General features: G+C 40.3%; 1 protein-coding gene across 3 annotated transcripts in view; it reads left to right on the top strand.

The window, feature by feature from the left end:
• The window catches only part of LOC117664175 (vitamin D3 hydroxylase-associated protein-like), a 38,153-nt gene extending 18,863 nt beyond the window's left edge, over nt 1–19,290 (top strand). For 2 of the 3 annotated variants that reach the window (XM_034415005.3, XM_034415006.3), the window contains exons 7-17: nt 721–927; nt 1,965–2,002; nt 2,285–2,409; nt 3,644–3,769; nt 6,041–6,138; nt 6,946–7,045; nt 10,158–10,201; nt 11,683–11,722; nt 11,921–12,029; nt 12,624–12,769; nt 14,936–17,412. In XM_034415005.3, the coding sequence (XP_034270896.2) occupies nt 721–927; nt 1,965–2,002; nt 2,285–2,409; nt 3,644–3,769; nt 6,041–6,138; nt 6,946–7,045; nt 10,158–10,201; nt 11,683–11,722; nt 11,921–12,029; nt 12,624–12,769; nt 14,936–15,070 (1,168 nt within the window). In that variant the 3' untranslated portion in view covers nt 15,071–17,412. Of the gene's footprint in view, nt 1–720; nt 928–1,964; nt 2,003–2,284; nt 2,410–3,643; nt 3,770–6,040; nt 6,139–6,945; nt 7,046–10,157; nt 10,202–11,682; nt 11,723–11,920; nt 12,030–12,623; nt 12,770–14,935 lie in introns of all 3 variants that reach the window. The other variant, XM_034415004.3, reaches the window with a different exon arrangement.
• Nucleotides 19,291–19,866: the final 576 nt, after the last annotated feature.

The raw sequence follows: 19,866 nt of genomic DNA on the forward strand, positions 1-19,866 counted from the left end.
CCTCTCATCTTGAATACAGGAGAAAAGCACCCCACTCCAGTGGAGAAAAGCTTTTAAGGAACTCTCAAGTACCAAATGTCTATGGCCGGTTGTCATACGTACTGTATTCTTTTTCTTCAAAACTTGATGAAGAAAAAGAAACCCAGGCTGAAAATTTCTGTCGTATTCCTACCTTTTGCTTAGTAGATCAAGAAAATTTCCAGAATCACAGTGATCCTAAGAGATGTACCCATCATTACTATGTATCTATTTAAAGAATAAGCAGCCAGAACCCAGAAGCCTTTATATTTAGCCATGTTCAGCTGTCAGAACATGTTGAAGGAATGCTCCCTTTTAAGAGAGAGTCTTTTGGTAGAAATGGGTAAGAGCTGTCTTTTGGTAGAAATGGGGAGGGGGTGTTTCGGGCTTTTCTCTCTCCTTAGTTACTCAGATACGCTTAGGGTTCTTGCTTTCTGCTTCAAATATATTATAATCTGGTTAATCTGAAAAATCAGCTAAATCTTTTTGATATATGACTACTTTAGAGTAAAACATTGTTTAGAATATCAGAATTAGGGACCTGAGACTCACGATGCTGTAAGAGAAGTTCCACTGAGAGGAATACTTTTTAATTTTTGTAGGTGAGTTAAAAACTGTATCTTCAGAAGAAACAAGATGATAGATTTCCTATATTTTAAATATTGTGTTCCCACAATCTGATGTATTTCTATCACCTTTCAGCTATGACTGCAGCAATGTAGCTTTTGGGCAGACTGTGAATCCTTTGGATCATAAGAGAACTCCTGGGGGCTCCTCTGGAGGGGAAGGGGCTCTAATTGCTGGAGGAGGTTCCATTTTAGGATTTGGATCAGATTTGGGGGGAAGTATCCGTCTACCCTCCAGCTTCTGTGGTCTTTGTGGGCTGAAGCCAACTGCAGGTAGATTGAGGTAAGTACTAAAGCTATCATAGACTATGCAGCTGATTATCACACTTTGATAAGATGTAGAATTGTAGAGTTGGAAAAGACCTCAAAAATCATCTAACAGAATAATCTGCTGGTGTTGAAATGCTGTGTTTACAAAATCTCTAAAAAAAACACCAGCCATTTAATTTATGTTGAAAAACCTGTTGGAGATATTGATGATCTTGGAGAAATTATGAAATAGCTTGATCAACGTTCACAAATTTTAGTAATGATATCATGTACTCTGATTTAGACTTTCCCCTAGGAAAGGAACACTCCTTAGGGCAGGGGTGAAATCCAGCAGGTTCTAACAGGTTCTGGAGAACTGATAGCAGAAATTTTGAGTAGTTCGGAGAACTGACAAATACCACCTCTGGCTGGCCCCAGAGTGGGGTCGGAATAGAGATTTTGCAATATCCTTCCCCTGGAGTGGAGTGGGAATGGAGATTTTGCAATATCCTTCCCCTGCCACACCCACCAAGCCACGCCCACAGAACCGATAGAGAAAAATTTTGGATTTCACTCCTGCCTTAGGGTGCTAGGAACATCCAGTGTAAATGTGAGATAACATTTCTCTAGCGAATGCTTTCATTCTAAGGAAACCAAACACTAAACTTAGTTGCAGAAAAATAGTGTTTTTGCCCTAGAACTACCTATAAACATTGTAACATGTAATTCAAATATGTAATGAATCCTTCCTTCCTTTCTCCTTCCATTTATATTTCTATAAATGGTGTTTCTGAAACTTGGCGACTTCAAGATGTGTGGATATTAACATATGGTTGGGAATTCTGAGTGTTGAAATCCACAGATCTTAAATTTACCAAGTTTGAGAAACATTGCTCTAAACAAAGATCATACACTGATATAAACAGATATAAGCAAAAGTGTCTTGTACAAGAACACCCACTGACATTTCTCACTGAGTGATGATTCAGTTGATAATGTCCTCCAAAAAGCTATGTGTGAATGTATGTTATGACGTGTATTGTCTGCATTTTATTTTTCTCTGTTTTACAGTGTTTCTGGAGTAAAGGAGCCTTTTCATCTTATGTTAAGTAAATATCTTTTTTGTGGAAAGTGGGAAAAGGTTGAGAGATCAGTTTTGAATGAATGTAAAAAGTGACTGTCTGAGCTGAAGAACAATGGATATTGGGTAGATAGTAATTGAAATATAAATATTAACAAGAAATGTGGAAATATAACATGATTTTTCAGAAAGAATGAATGTAGAGCAATTTAAACAAACCCATGTTGTGATCTTAATTTGGCACGTATTTTGCTTTTGATCAATAAATCCAAATCTGCTATTACTTGATACACATATTCATCTTCTCAAGTTTTAGCAACAATTGGACCAATGGCAAAGGATGTGGATAGTCTTGCTCTATGCATGAAGGCTCTCTTATGTGATTACATGTTCCAGCTGGATCCCACTGTGCCACCTATGCCATTCAATGAAGAGGTAATTTTTTTAAAAAAGGATATATATAGGACCTTTGCTGAACCCATAGTTGATGATTTTGACAGATATGAGATTTCTTTCAAAGAATGCCCCAAATAAAAAAGATGCCTTTATATATATGCATGTGTGTGTGTGTGTGTGTGTGTGTGTGTGTGTGTGTGTGTGTTTCCTCTAGCCAGGTTTTTCCTATGTAACCAAGGTTCTTCTGTAGCCCTAGCTCAGTAGAATCATATCCACTCGATTCTGGGCTTTTTTCTTTCTGGCAGCCAGCAAGTTCTTGCTGCCAGGTGAGACACACACACACACACACACACACACACACACACACACGCACGCACCAGTGTGCCTACCATCCCTGTCCTAATGTTTCCTCTATTTGTATCTATTTTATGTATCCAATCCATGCTTATACTTATATATATTACCTAATACATTCTTGACAAATAAAAAAGAACAATTTTGGGATTATATATCTACACACATACATGTGAGTGAAGGATGAGTCTATTTAATTTCTCTTGGAAAAAACATTATTAATATAGCTAATAAATAGCAGTTTGAGAAAATATATCCTCCTTTGTTGTGCTTTTCAAAGCTTCTTCAACCAGACCCATTTCTTCCATTAGGAATGTCACTAATTTGGTCAAAGATGTGCTTGATTTTTTAAACATTTCACAGTAAAAAGCTGGCAACTAATAAAAGACATTAGATCAATTTCTTAATACTGCATCTACTTACCTACATTACAAAAAAGTTAACTCACAGATTGTGAGATTTTTCAAATTTCCTCAGAAAGTTTCAGTCCAAACTACAGCTAATTGAGCACTGTCATCAAAGCTAGCAATATGCGCCAACTTGCTTACCACCCTGTCAACACCTTCCAGAAAAATCACATATTAAAATTACATTAAAATTACATTATATTTAATTAGATTAAAATTACTTCACATAAATTTCCTAATTTAAGAAGAATGTAGTGCCACCTGAGAATTATCGCCATGGTTAATTCCTGTTAATTTGCTGAAACATATTTAAAAGTCTCGTCCATTCTTCTAAGTACCCCCACCCACCCAAACCAGAGCTCATGCAACTCTGTGAGCCTCTGCATGCCAAGTTCCACTAATAGTGTGACAATCACAACAATTTGTTCATCAAAAGTGCCATCACAGAGTTCATGCTATAGCTCTTAATCCATTAATGTTAGTAACCAAGAGGTTTTTTTTTTTCCTTCTAGATTTATTCAAGCTCTACACCTTTACGGATTGGGTATTATGACACAGATGGCTATTTCTTGCTCCCATCGTGCATGAGAAGGGCTGTGCATAAAACCAGGAAGCTTCTGGAAGAAGCTGGCCATACAGTGTGTATCTTTGCTGCTACTGTTTACTGTACAATTTATTTGCATGTAAAATAGTCTGATACAGAATAGTCAGAGAGCTTTTTTTTTTTTTAATTTGATTTATATGCCGCCCTTCTCCGGAGACTCAGGGCGGCTTACAATGCGTTAAGCAATAGCCTTCATACTTTTGTATATTTATACAAAGTCAGCTTATTGCCCCCACAAACTGGGTCCTCATTTAACCTACCTTAGAAAGGATGGAAGGCTGAGTCAACCTTGAGCCTGGTAAGATTCGAACCAGCAGAAATTGCAGGCAGCTGTGTTAATAACAGGGTGCATTAAACCACTGTACTACCAAGGCTTCTATAAGAAGGGATGGCTTTTGGCATGGCTAAGTGAAAGGCATATGTCTTTTGCTCCTTCGTGATGTTTGATAAATAGAGAAAAAAGAAAATATTGAAGGGGAATAAACTGGAAGACAATGTGGCATGGGATGTTAAATGCACCTGGCTCAGTGGTGAAATTCTCCACTGATCGCCATCGGTTCACTGCCTGTGCATGCAAGGTGCGTGCCAGATGTGCACCATGCATGCACATGCGCAGTGCATCCCAGACACATGCTGCACGCACACCCATGCACAGTCCGCACCAAACACATACTTTTGGATTTCCTGCTTTTTTTTTTCTTTTTAAAGCATTTTTAACAAATAGTTCTTGAGAATCAGTAGTTAAAAATGCTTTAAAAAGTAAAAAAAAAAAAAAGTTCCGAAGATCAGCTGAGCGATGCGCGATCATCGGAACTTTTTAAAAAAACTTTTAAAGCATTTTTTTTACTACCAGTTCAGGCGAACCAGCCTGAACCGGTAGCATTTCACCCCTGACCTGGCTACAGCATAAACATGACCCAGTGGCCACCATTTTCTGCTGTATCCTGATGATGCTGTCTTCATTTTATCACCTGAGGCACAGTAATGTCATATTCAACTTAAACTGGCCCCTTAAGCAGCCAAGAAACTACACATTTTAGCTGTGGTGCAGAATGGTGTGCTTTCCTGACCATTCATTTGGTTGGGCCAAAATTGGCCTCTTACTGATTAACTATGAATAGCAATTGAGCAGTGGGCCTGGGTAGGCTTTCATGGTGAAGTTGTGCAGGCTGATGTTGACCAGGGGTTGCTGTTTCATAAGAGCACCTTGTTTTAGAAAAGCTTGATGTTACAGCTGAATGTTCATGTGGGAAGGGGGCAGTTGCAAAGTGATTGGGGAAGGAACTTTCCCATAGGAGCAAGCAAATCCACACCTATCTGCTCTTAACGGGTTGCTTTTAAACATAGGCTTGGTGCCCTTCTGAATTAGCAGAACAACCATGTTCAAAAGCATCTAAAACATCAAAAGCCCATATTTAAAAATAAAGAAAAAAAATAGCTGCCCATGGAACATGGGATATCCTGCATGTCATTGTGTAATGTTCCCTCTACAGCCACTCAGCTGATTTTCAGATAGATGCTGGTGGTTTAGGTGCCCTATAGCTCCTGCCCTCCCCGTCAAGCCCTTGAGACCTGCAGAATCAGCTCTCAGGATAGAAGATTCAGGGGCTAAGAAACCTGATGGGGAAAGAGCCATCTCTCCTCATCCCAACTGAATGGGGTGAGAAAGGAAGGGAGATATGATCTGCCACCCTTTCCAGTTCTGACTGTTTTGGGAATACTCTCTCTGGGACTGTAGCTCTAGTAAGAACACAGTTGTCATTTTCTATTCTCTCGCCTCACCCAAGAGATATTTTCCAGGCTGATTGTGGTCTCAGTTTCTCCTCCTCCTCTTCTCACAGCCTTGCAATTAGTTGCCAGAAGTTTGGGGAAATCCTGGAGCCACTTCTAACACTTGATTGCATCCTCTGGTTTATTTTTCAAAAATACTTTGCTTTTCTCTGGTCCAAATCCAAGTCGGTTATGAAGAGTAACTGGTGGATGCTTTTTCGCCAGCTGTTGACTTGTTGACAGAGAGAAACCACCAATCCGTTTCCTTAATTTGCTCTTAATTGAACATCAGCATTTGGTGGCATCCTTCCAATGGCAGGCTAGGAAGACAGATCAGCCAGCTGGCACTTTCTTGTCAGCTGAAGATCTGGTGAATAGCACTAACAACCACAGGGAGGAGCCCTTTGTGTGTGTATGCTTGTATAGAGAAAGCCATATTGAGTGGACAAATAGCATGCAGAAAAATGGTTAATCTAGACTTGTATTTACTTGGCACTTTCGAGGTTTAACTGAAAACCCCCTTTGTTATTTGCAGCTAGTTCCTTTCAACCCACCTTCTGTGGATTATGTTATCGATGAAATTTATCTGAAAGGTATTTTTGCAGATGGAGGCTCAAGTCTTTCGGCCTTGTTGTAAGTAGTTTGTTGACAATGCTAAAGAACATTTAAAGAGCAAATAGCAAAGGGCACTACTCAATATCACTGTGTTCTCATTCAACCACAATTTAAAGTAAGGTCATTGTTTTCCAGAAGATGATGGTAGTAGTATCATCATTACCATTTGCTTTATTATATCATTGAATTAACCTTTTCTTATTAAGGGGAAAGTACATCGCTACTTTGGCTCAGTAGCTAAGATGCTGAGCTTGTCGATCAAAAGGTCGGTAGTTCAGCGTTTCGAATCCCTAGTGCTGCGTAACGGGGTGAGCTCCTATTACTTGTCCCAGCTTCTGCCAACCTAGCAGTTCGAAAGCACGTAAAAAATGCAAGTAGAGAAATAGGGACCATCTTTGGTGGGGAGGTAACAGCGTTCTGTGCGCCTTTGGCATTTAGTCATGCCAGCCACATGACCACAGAGATGTCTTTGGACAGCGCTGGCTCTTCAGCTTTGAAACGGAGATGAGCACTGCCTTCTAGAGTTGGGAATGACTAGCACATATGTGCGGGGGGAATCTTTACCTTATATCGCTACTTGCATGAGACTGCAATTTCCACATAGTGTGCCAACTCCATATGTTTTAAGCAAATGTTGGGGGAGAAGGGCAAAGATTGCTGATCTGCTTTTCTGTTCTAGAATAGCCCTTGATAACTTTAGTGTCCAATTTCCTCTGTAAAAGTGGTCAACTTCACTTCTGGTTAGAGTAAATAATTGTGGTAAATACATTTATATACAAAGAGAGAGGATTTCCAATCTTGCTTTCCTTCTCTATTGCCTGTCAGTCAAAAAGATATAGTGGATCCAGCTTTGAAAGACCAGGTGAAAATACTTAAAATCCCAAAGTTGGTGAAGAAAGTTATGGCCAAGTTCGTCAAGATCTGCGTGAGTCTTAGATATCTTTAGCTGTGTATGGGGTCAAATTTGTGACAGAATTATTGTATTTTGGGTCATAAAAACTGAAATAAAAGTGTCTTTAAACATATTTGCATTGTGAGCAGCAGCATTGGGTGGGGGGTGGGGTGGGGGGTGGAAGGCAAAGGGATCAGACTGATGGAATTGAGAAATTACAATGCAAACCCCACACCCCTTCTGTGTTCATTGTGACATCACGTGCCCCAAAGGGGCAATATGAAGCAATGCCTCAGTACTCCAGTGAACACCATTAACCATGGGAAACATAAACTTTAAATTGAATATATTCTGAAGAAAATGTTCCACTGATCATTTCCCTAAGGCATTCATGAAGTTCCTTTTGGTAATTAAAATGATTTGAATTGGTTGCCTATGTAAATGGCAGGTCTGCCAATTTTTATCATCCTAAATCAGGGAAAGGAAAGATAGATTGTTTTGTCTGGGTTTATTCTCAGTGACCATTGTTGGGTTTTTATCCTTTGGTAATGAATTTTTTTAAAAAAGTTGTTATTTTAACATGCTATTAGCTGCTCGAAACCAAGTTCGTGAGTTGGGCAGACATAAAAATGAATTTTATTGATAAATGACTAAAAGAGCAGGTGCAAAGTAGATAGTATGAGGATAGCCATCTCTCAAACTAGTAGATCTTCTGGAAGGAAGATCTTGAAGTTTCCCCAAGCAATTAAGGTGGAGTATAGTTTGCGTAGTCAAACTGCAATTTTGGACTAGAGTAGAACCGGGTTATCAAACCTTAGCTTGACTAGGTGGCTCAGTGGCTAAGACACTGAGCTTGTCGATCAGAAAGGTCGGCGGTTCAAATCCCTAGTACAGGTCTCCTGCATGAGCAGTGGGTTGGACTAGATCAATGATGGCTAACCTTTTTGCCATCGAATGCCAAAAGCGTGGGAGCATGGGGGGGGTCGCACGTGCGTGTGCCCACACCCATAATTCTATGTGCCCTGCCCATGTGCATGCGTGCACGACCCCCCCGCGCTCCCCCTGCTTTTGGTACACAATGGCACGGTGGGCCAGGTAGGCCCGTTTTTCGCCCTCCCCAGGCTCCAGCGGCTTTCTAGGAGCCTGGGGAGGGCAAAAACGGCCTTCCCCACTCCTCCGGAGGCCCTCCGGGGGCCAGAAACGGCCCATTTCCCAACTTCCAGTGGGCCTGGAAGGCCTGAAAATCAGCTGGCCGGCACATGCATGTGCGCTGGAACTGAGCTAGGGCAACACTCGCGTGCCCACAGATATGGCTCCGTGTGCCACCTGTGGCATGCATGCCATAGGTTCACCATCACTGGACTAGATGATCTCCAAGGTCCCTTCCAAGTCTGTTAGTGTTACTCCTAACTTGCGGGCCAGATGTGTCACTCGCTGGCCATGCCCACACCCGGTTTAGCAAAGGGGGAAAAAGTCCAGATACGTCATGTGATGCTGCTGTGACAATGTGAGTTTGACATCCCCTGGAGTAGGAGTTAGGTATAGTTAATTGAAGAGTTCTGGCAAAAGATCTGTATACTTCAGGACATCAGCATTTACTCTTTATTTTAGGCATTTCCCTATAGGCCATGGGTGTCAAACTTGCCACATCACATTGCCGTCACGTGACATTTCGTGACGTTTTCCCCATTTTCAGAGCTGGGGTGTGCTTGGCCTGTGCGGAATGCATCTGGCCCGTTGACCGCCAGTTTGACTCCCCTGCTATAGACCCTTCACAGGATCTCTGTATTATCAGTTCCATTCCACTTTATCTCAAAACATTTTGAAGCTGCTTATGATTGTCTATACCATCTCAAGCCTCGAAATGATGAGAGCATGCAGAGAACCTATTCATTTGAGAAACAGAGTGCAAAGAATATCAGGCAGGCAGTATCCTGTCCCAGAATGATGAAAATCTCCACTCCGTACAGAATAACAGGGTTGGAAGGGACTTTGGAGGACTTCTAGTCTTACCCCCTGCTGAAGCAGAAAACCCTTATACCCGTGATGGTGAACCTATGGCACGCGTGCCAAGGTGGCACGTGAAGCCATATTGGTGGGCATGCGAGCGTTGCCCTACCTGAGCTCCAGCACGCATGCACGTGCTGGCCAGCTGATTTTCGGGCAGCAAATGGGCTGTTTCCAGCCTCTGGAGGGCCTCCTGGGGGGAGAGGCTGTTTTCGCCCTCCCCAGGCTCCTAGAAAGCCTCTGGAGCCTGGGGAGGGCAAAAAATGGGCCTACTGGGCCCACCGTGCCATCACATGCCAAAAGTGGGGGAGGACAGGGTGGTTGCATGCACATGCATTGGGGGGCAGGGCACATAGAATTATGGGTGTGGGCACGCATGCATACAACCACCCCTCACTCTCCCCACTTTTGGCACACGATGGCAAAAAGGTTAGCCATCACTGCCTTATACCATTTCAAACAAATCATTGTCCAATCTCTTCTTAAAAACCTCCAGTGTTGGAGCACCCACAACTTCTGGAGGCAAGTCGTTCCACTGATTAATTGTTCAAGGAAAAGAAAGCATATTTTTATTGCCCCCTTACATACTAGTAAGGGGTGGGCAGGTGAATGGGAGACGGTTGGACTGGGATACAAGGATGATGGGCATGTATGCGGGGAGCTACAGCTTGACACAGAAGTAAGACACCAGAAGGGAGACATAAATTCTCATGAATGGGAAATAGCCTATACATACTCCCTGCAGAGCTGCAGTATTAAGGGGAAAAAATGCCATTATCAATTTATCTGCCCAAATGAAGAAATAGTGAGGCTGAAGAGGTCCTGGGTTGTTTCTGAATTGTTGCAAAAACCCTACAGTTATATTGCCTCTTGTTTGCCTGTATCCCTACCAGTAGTTTGATTAGTGCTCTGATAGCCAGCAGGTCTGTCTGGTTGGACTACCTGTTCCTCAGGACTTGCACATAATAGTCTCTTTAAATTAGAGATGAAATTGCAACTGTACAGACATAACATTGTGTATCTTCACCTGACCTTACAGAACAGAGATACAGTTTTTTGAAATTCTGTATAATTTTTAAACCAAATGCAGTAGTACTAATGAATCTGGGATTTTCACTCAATGCTGTTTTCTTTCAAGTTTCCCCGAATGGCTGGGCAGCTGAATGCATTGTGCGGAGTGAGGTAATGGCAGAATTATATTCCTACACATGTGCCAAAATGAGACTTTTAGCTGATACACTATAAAAACTTTCTATTTGGCCCCTTCAATCTCTTACTGGGATTGATTTTTAGAGTTTGCACTAGACAAAAAAAGCAGTTCAGCAGTGCGGTTTTTAGGATTAATATGATTAAATTTGAGGGACGTGGTGGCTCAGTGGCTAAGACGCTGAGCTTGTCGATCGAAAGGTCAGCAGTTCAGTGGTTCGAATCCCTAGTGCCACGTAACGGGGTGAGCTCCCGTTATTTGTCCCAGCTTCTGCCAACCTAGCAGTTTGAAAGCACATAAAAAATGCAAGTAGAAAAATAGGAACCACCTTTGGTGGGGAGGTAACAGTGTTCCATGTGCCTTTGGCATTTAGTCATGCCGGCCACATGACCACGGAGACGTCTTCAGACAGCGCTGGCTCTTCAGCTTTGAAACAGAGATGAGCACCACCCCTTAAAGTCGGGAATGACTAGCACATGTGTGCAAGGGGAACCTTTACCTTTACCTATGATTAAGTTCATTACTTATGCACTGTGCCCAATTATTAATTTTTTTAAAAAAATCAGGTACTTTTTGCATTGTGATGTGCCATTTGATAATGGCAACTTAGCTATTTTATTAGATAAGATTTTGATGTTCCACCAACTATGACATAATTGATAAAATATGTGATTATCTCATTGGTTGTGTGCCATCAAGTCAGTTTCAATTCCTAGTAACCATGCAGCTAGACTTTCTCCATAACAATCTGTCCCTAACTTGGTCTTTCAGCAGTTCCAACATTGCACAGATTTTTTTTTTAATTTGATTTATATGCTGCCCTTCTCCGAAGACTTAGGGCGGCTTACAATGTGCTAAGCAATAGCCTTCATCCTTTTGTATATTTATACAAAGTCAGCTTATTGCCCCCACAACTGGGTCCTCAATTTACCTACCTTAGAGAGGATGGAAGGCTGAGTCAACCTTGAGCCTTGATGAGATTCGAACCTGCAGTAATTGCAGGCAGCTGGTCTTAATAACAGGGTGCTTTAGACCACTGTACTACAAGGCTCTTTGTCATTGTAACTGAGTCCATTCATCTAGTTATCCTCTTCTTTTTTTCCTTCCACTTTTCCCAGCATTATAGCCTTTGCCAGGTTTCTCATAACATGTCTGAAATAGGATAATCTGAGCCTGGTTATTTGTACCTCTAATGAGAACTCTAGATTGATTAGTTTGATAATCCATTGGTTTGGGTTTTTTGGGCTGTGCACAGTATCCTTAAGAGTTTTCTCCAACATCAGAGCTCAAAAGCATCAATATTCTTCTTATCCTGCTTCTTCAAAATGATGATCCATATGGCCCCAGATTAGACTTGTTTCAGGCACACACATGATCATCTTGATTATTCAGCAGAATTGCAATCTGTTATATTTTAAGAAGGTTCGGCTTACATGTTACATATTCTGTCTTTCAGGAATGCGAAGGACCTATGGGAGATCCATAATGAATTGATGGTAAAAGCATTTGTTGTAATAATAAAATTTAAAAATCAAATCTTATTCTGTCCTTCCGATAAGATAGATCATGTTGATTGTATTTTACCTATCTGGCAATAACCTTTGCTAGCTTTCAACACATTTTAAACTACTCAGCTATACTTTATCAAGCCTAGATTTTGTTGGATATTAACAACTATTGCTGTTTCGGCTCAGGTCTATCAGAAAAAGTTTATTGAGCATTGGAGAAAAAACAAGATTGATGTTGTCCTGTGTCCAGTTCTGGGTCCTGCCTTCTTTCTTGGATATCCTTCAAAAATACTTGGTAAGCCTTACTGTGGCATAATGTATACCTTTTCATCACATTAAAAAATATCAAGTTTCAGGAACCAACAATAATTAAGCACAGGTAGATTAACTAGGGTTGCTTCCAAAAAGAGTGGTTTTGCCATTCTCTTAGCAGAATAATATTAATGATCAGAATGATCTAGAAATTTTCCCAATTCTTATATGGGAATATACTACCGTGTTTCCCCAAAAATAAGACCCTGTCTTATATTTTTTTTAACCCTGAAATAAGCACTTGGCCTTATTGCCATGAGCTCAAAAGCTTGATTGGGCTTATTATTGGGATGTCTTATTTTGGGGCAAACAGGGTAGCTTACATATAATTCTCACAGAGAGATTGAAATCTGGTTCCATGGGAACCATGAGATGACTAGTATAGCTGACCACATTGTCCACTGTACACTTTCAAAACCAAGAAAAATGGAACAGAGTCCAATTTTAGAAAGTTGGTCAATTCTACCATACATAACTGAATTATGCCAGTAGTAGGGTTTGAGAAGGGGGCTCCAAGGGGAGGGGAGAAGGTTTCTATTTTCATCTAACTCTTTATTCTGTGTGTTTACCTTGCTAGGTGCTATCTCTAATACCATGCTGTACAATGCTTTGAACTTCCCTGCTGGAGTTGTACCAGTCACCACAGTTACAGAAGCAGATGAAAAAGAGATGGCACAACACCAGGGAATCTATGGCGATTCCTGGGATAGGACCCTGAAAAAGGTTTGTATGAACTCAGGAGAGCTGTTACAGAAATGTCTGTGGATCAATAATATTTGAGATCTTTTGATTTCACAAAAGAATTAATATTAGTTTTTGAAAATAATCTGCTACTATTGGATAGATAAATAAGGTTAACTAACCTTTCCTAAATTCTAATGAATTAATGTATTACTACCCAAAACTGCTAACAATAGAGTTTAAATTAAGGATATGTATGATCTAATATCATCTTATTTAGTACTTCTTTTATAAGTAATCTTCCCAAAAGGAGATGACTATCTAGAATAATATACATGAGGACACTATGGCATGAAAAGATATAATACCATATAGTACAACTGTAGAAGATGCCTTACCCCAAAGTGGGGGTGGGTCAAACGCACCATCAGTCTTGAATCCCTTCATTCCCTCAAGAGTCCAGCCCATCTTGAGTTCCATTGACTTTTATCTGCCACCAATTTGCTTTGACTGTTAGTAGTTCAGATTCTTGTAGACAACTTAAACGTGCAATAAGCTTTTATATTCATTCGAACTGCCTGGATTTCCTGATTTTCCCAGCGCTTGTCAACCACTAAACATTTGTGATGATTGTAGATATTTTTCTTGCACAAGTAGATGAACTATATTGCTTCTAAAGTAGAAGTAGACCTTCTCTTACTGGAGTTTGGCAAAAACAATAATTTGAGCATATTATCAGACATTGACTTAATATTGCTGAAAAATATTGGCAAAAAGCAGGGGTGTCAAACTCAAGGCTCGTGGGCTGGACCCAGCCCCCGGGGATCAAAACTGGCCTGGGGGCTGGCCTGGAAATATCAAAGAATCAGCCTGCAGTGCCTCTGCCAGCCAAAACAGTTCATGGGGGAACTGCATATGGCCTCTGCTGTTAGATATTGCATTATCATATTATTTATGCTATTGTATTTTTATTATTAGTTGAATAATAAAAATACAATAATATAAATAGCTTTTCTGCCTGGAAAAGTAATTTACTATTAAACAATGGGGTATAAATTTAGAAATAAAAAGTTTAGTGGAGTATGAAGAATAAGTAATAAATGTTTGCCAGTAATATTTGGTAGAAGAGATAGGAAAATGGTTATAGTAAAGAATTGTGGAAAGAAAGAAGAGAAAACAATGCATCTTGAGCTTATGTCAAATGCCTACTATGGCCAGGCCCACCCCAGCCACGCCCACCATGACTACCACCAGCCCGGCCCTCCGAGGTCAAACACAACCCTGACGCGACCCTCAATGAAATCGAGTTTGACACCCCTGGCATACAGTATTGATCCTGAGTTGCAAAAATGTCATCAATCTAGATCAGGGCTGTCAAACTCCCGGCCTGCAGACCGGATGAGTCATGCGCTGGCCACGCCCACACGCGATTTTGCAAAGGAGAAAATAATCCCAATATATCATGTGATGCTGCCGTGACAACATAAGTTTGACACCCCTGATCTAGATAAAGAACAATTATTGTGAAAAAATTCAGAGGAAAGCTACAAAGAGACTTTTTTTGGAGCAAATCTGTTTTCAGCTATAGAATATATGGATTGAAAATTGTTATCTTGTTTTTAAGAGAGGGAAAAAAAATCAAGCAAGTTGAGAATTGGAAGGAAAGAAAGGCTTAATCTAAGAATCCAGGATTATAACCATTATGTTTTAGGGAAGGATATTTTTCTATATTTCTCCCAAGGCCAGGATTAAATCTTGGCAAAAAATGAATTGCATCCGTTTTAAATAGATCTAATGAATTTGAGGGGGTGGCGGGGGGCAGCAAATATTTGGTTAACAGTTTACCTATCCTGGTTATTAAACTAAAGATGGTTGCTTAAGGTTAAGAGTGAGTGTAAATTTTCACTTTTCTGTGAAGGCACTTAAGTCTTTTATCTCTTATATTTTACATCTTTGGGATGATTGGCTTCCAAGACAGCAGTTGTATGAAGGCATACAAGAGAAAGAATCACATGGTGCAAATAGTTTTATTAATAGTCTCAATTAGGACTCTGAGAAATAAAGGTTGCAGTCCTTTGAAAACTTACCTGAAACAAGAAACATATTTCAAGGATACTTGCTCAAGACCACTTTGCAACATTCAAAAATGTTTGGACCTTTGGACCTGAGCTATCTGAATGTTTTTGCTTATTTCACTATCTCTTTCAGGCAGTAGAAGGTGCTGTTGGGCTTCCTGTGGCAGTTCAATGTGTAGCTTTACCATGGCAGGAGGAATTATGTCTTCGGTTCATGAAAGAAGTCGAGATGCTGTCCAACAAAGAACAGCATAAGAAAGTCATCTGAACCTGATAAGCAATTTGGCAGATCAAGAATGCATCTGGACTTATAAAAATGATAGAATATCAAGGAATCTCTGACACAAGTTTGATCCCAGAATATTCATTGTTCTGTCAAAGGGGTCACCTTTTGTATGAATTATCCACCACTGCAAATTGTTGTAAAACACTGGTCCTCTTTTTTTGTACTTTATTTGCCCAATTGAGGCATTTCTCTTTCTACTCATTCACCTTTATGGGAGATGGCTGGGTGGACATTCATGCTTTCTGTCTTCTACCATATTCCCATCCTTCATTTGCACTGCATAGAAAAAATAGTGAAATTAGAAGACTTTCCTTGCAATATAAAGTATACCAAGATCAAATTGTACATTGGTTAGAAGTCTTTGCTTGATTTGTGTAGGCTCCTTAAATAATTGAGAACCCAGACAGTCAATGGTCCTAAGTTAGAGAGGGAGACTATATGAGTTCAGAAGGTTTCACTTCAATAATTTTTTTCTTCTGACCAATAGAGGGGATCTTCTCTCAGTTAGTTGTACAAGCACAAGGTTCAACACTGCTACAGTATGTGTTGTTATTTGTGGAAAACCTGGTGTTCTCTTGGTTGTTTGCTTCCAGACATTTCATTACCTGACTAGGTAACATCATCAGTGATAGTGAATGTGAGATCTGCCTCCTGTTATGCAGTGTAGAGTAGCTTTTCCTCCTAGTGTTGGTGGAGTATGGTTTTCTCTCTGGTAGTTCTTTGATTAGGGTATTGTTTTCTCCTTGATTGTTTGTGAGGTGTTAATCCTTGCTTATTTGGGGGTAAGCTGCTAGAAAGGATGTATTCTGGTCTTTTTGTTTCCTTATTAGTTTTTTGAATGGTATGTAAAATTGGTTTATCACTTTGTGTCCATTGATGGCTGATTTGGCTGAATGGCAGGCTTCCAGGAATTCAGTAGCATTTTGGAGGTTTTAAATTTGGGGTAATATCACTTCTACTGAATGACTGAAAAACTCATGTTCCAATTCCAATACACTACCAATCACCCTCACTAATATTAAGTGCAAGGGTTCAATCCAGTTATTGACTTGGAATATTGCTGGCTGGAAGAACAAAGTATCAGATGGAGACTGGTGAAGTTCTTCTTTAATCTTGACATCATAGCACTTCCAGGACTACAAATAAGGAAACGATTAATTTTGATCCTGGTGTATTCCTGCAAGGTTATAGAATGGATATCAGGAGGACTGACTACACTTGCCAAGACAGAGTTGGGTTTAGCAAGGACTGGAATTAGTTCTTGTAGATAACTTTCCCAATTATTTAGAATAAAAATTTTATATAAATCCTCTGAAATATTTCTACTGAATATATCCGCCACCCCATGTGCCTCCTCACTGTTTTCCTAATATTTGGGTGAATCTAGAAAAGGTAGGTGATGCGGTCGCTTAGCAGCTAAGACACTGAACTTGACGATTGAAAGGCTCAGTTCAGTGGTTCGAATCCCTAGTGCCGCGTAATGGGGTGAGCTCCCGTTACTTGTCCCAGCTTCTGCCAACCTAGCAGTTTGAAAGCACGTAAAAAATGCAAGTAGAAAACTAGGGACCACCTTTGGTGGGAAGGTAACAGTGTTCTGTGCGCCTTTGGCATTTAGTCATGCCGGCCACATGACCACGCAGACGCCTTCGGAGAGCACTGGCTCTTCGGTTTTGAAACGGAGATGAGCACCGCCCCCTAGAGTTGGGAATGACTAGCGCATATGTGCGAGGGGAACCTACACCTTCACAGAAAAGGCAGTGTTAAAGATAAAGTCAAATCATCCTAAAACTATGTAATTCTAGCAGGAGATTTAAGTGTCAAGGTGTGGGCCCTCTTACACAATTTTGTACAACTGGGTGTTATTCCTGCGGATTATTTTATAAACGATCTGCCCTGGTTTTCTAGAGACCCCAAATGAAATACAGCAGATTGAGAACTGGTGTCCTTGATCTATAAATGTAACTCCATATTTTAGGAGGCAAAGAACCTGGTTTTATATACCCCTTTACATATCATTCATGGTTTTAGATTATATGTGTTTACATGAAACAAGATTGGGCTGTCTTCAGATATCTAAGTACATGTGAGGGAGATACAAATCATAAACCATAGTCCATTTCCAAACCAGATCTGATACTAGTTTATCTGCATCTCATCTTAAAGACTATTAGCTAATCTCAAAGTCAGGCAGTATAAAAGGCTCAATTGGGCCAAAGAAGACACTAACGCAACATCAATCTTTCTGAACACTGAACAGACTCAGACTTGGAGAAACTCAATTTCCTTCTGTATCCAAGGTCTGAATAAAATTCTAACTCATTATATAGATATGTGTGAATTTCACTGAGAAAAAATTTAACAGATAAACTTTCTACTAGAAACTGACAGCAAATAAGTTCAACTTGAGGTTATTCTGTTTACAGCAATGCACTAGCCCTAGAGAGCCCTACCATTAAAAAAAAAAAAACTATGCTAAAATGTTAAAAATTACATGTGATTACAAGAAATTGATAGCCTCTGAAGAAGCTTCTTTCATGGGCAAAATATGGCCAGATCTGGAATTTTCAGCAAAAAAGACAAATTCAATTTCCTTTTGGAATATTTCATCAGGTCCATTGAAGTAACATAAATTCTAATTTCCATTCCAGTTTGGGAGGATTTTTATGCACTATTCCTAACCAGAGCCTCCTGTTTTATTTACTGTTCCTAATCAGGGCCTCTCACGTAAGCAAATTACTGATAAACCTTTGAAAACCTTTCTCCTTGGTCAGGCAGGCAGGTAGGCAGATGGTTATCCAATCTCTTCTGAAAAACTTCCAGTGTTGGAGCATTCTGGAGACAAGTTATTCCACTGATTAATTATCAAGAAATTTATCCTTAGTTCCAGGTTGCTTCTCTCCTTGATTAGCTTCTACCCATTGCTTTTTGTCCTGCCCTCAGGTGCTTTGGAGAATAGCTTGACTCCCTCTTCTTGTGGCAGCCCCTGAGATATTGGAACATTGCTATCTTTTCATTAAACTAGACATGGTCTCCGGTGTTAGTTTCAGAAATCAAATTTATTATTCATTCACTGAAATCTATTGGCTCCTGGAGAAGATTTTCTACCCCTACAACTCTTTAAGACACATTGATTGGTGGCCCTATTGTTAGCAAGGCTGTTTTCCCCTATAAATAATTTGGGTTGAACATCATGAAGGACTTGCTCAATCTAGATCTTTCCTGGGGCAAAGACACTCTCTTTATGCACATTATAGTAGTCTTACTGCAGCAAAGCCCATTATCTTTGAATCAGAATGCAGATTTGGTCAAGTGCAAGAGGCATCATATTGTCATATTGATCTAAACTGAAGTACTGTAGCTGAAAAGCTTGGATAGCAACGCTGACTTGCCTTTTGCTCTATTTTGAGATTAGTACCAGGTATCTGTTCATCTAGGGTATAGAAGTCAATGAAAGTGATACGTGTAGTTTATATTGATTGACATGGTGAGAGTTGAAATCCACCATTAGATGGCACCAAAATGGAGAAAGCTACACTATATTGCTTGTCAATCTCAAAGAATTCCTTTTTAGTAGAAAACAAGGGGCAGCAGTTCAAAAATATACAAGCTCTGCTATTTTGCATCAAAGTGATTTGAACTGTGGCTTGCTACACTATCCAATGTTTGGAGGCCACACATGAGATTAGGCTTTGATGCAGCTTTGCATTTAATGTGTGTGTTAAAAGAGGAGGGGGAATTTATTTCCTTTTGCTGCCTTTTAAAGGCTAAAAACTCATATTCTAGCTATTGTTTTACACAGCTGAATGCCGATAATTCTATTGGCAATTGTGAGTGATTACTGCATTATGTGTACTCAGAAAAACTTATTGTTTTGGATGCTAAAAGAATTAATGATACATAAAACTATGCTATTATTGGCTGCATTCATCAGCAGAAATGTGTTGTGCAGCATCACTGCTCTGTGTTTACCCCAATCTCTCCCCTCCAAAGAATACAAGAGATGGGTGGAGACAATTTATTGTAGAACATTTACATACATGTCATTTACTTTCGGAAAAACTTATTGATGCTGAAGTTGATTATCCCACAAACCCAAGGGAGGCTGGTTCATCCCTTGCCTTAAAACCAGAGCAAATAGACTCATTCTCTTTGGGGTTGAAGTATATTTTGTATATACTAATAAAGCACTGTTGTGGCCCATACGCGACCTGTGTGGCTGGTGGCTGATTTGGACAGCGAGGAGGCTGGTGTGGTACTGCACCAGCAGCCTATGCAGCTGGCACTCGAATCGGACAATGAGGCTGGAGAAGATGTGGTTCCAGAGGCGGGGATTCAGCCAGGGCCTTCAGAACCTCCAGAAGCTCCCTTAAGTGAAGAGGACGAAGAGGAGGAACCTCTTTGCGATGCATGGGCACGCAGAGGTGCCAAAAGACAGGAGTGGCTCCTCAGAAGGAGGTCACCTCGAGAGTAAGGCTTGGGGCTAATTGGCCACTCCCTTAGCCTATTTAAGGAGGAACGCCGACTGAAGCAATTTGCAGGGAACAACTTCGTTCACTCTCCTTCGTGCCTTGATCTTAGTTCTTGCAAATTGCTTCTGGCCTTTCTGTCAACCGTAGTAAGATTAAGATTATTTATTCTTCGGATTCTTGTAGGCTGTTAAGAAAGTTAATTAACAACCTTTGTTTGAAAAAAAAATCTGATTTAATTTAGTAAACTAAGGTTTGTACAGACTTTGTGTGTGCTGCGTTCTTTGGGGTCCGTAGCTGGGGCAGAACAAG

Source organism: Pantherophis guttatus, chromosome 3, assembly GCF_059756535.1.
Source record: "Pantherophis guttatus breed Tessera chromosome 3, ASM5975653v1, whole genome shotgun sequence".
Taxonomy (NCBI): Eukaryota; Metazoa; Chordata; class Lepidosauria; order Squamata; family Colubridae; genus Pantherophis; species Pantherophis guttatus.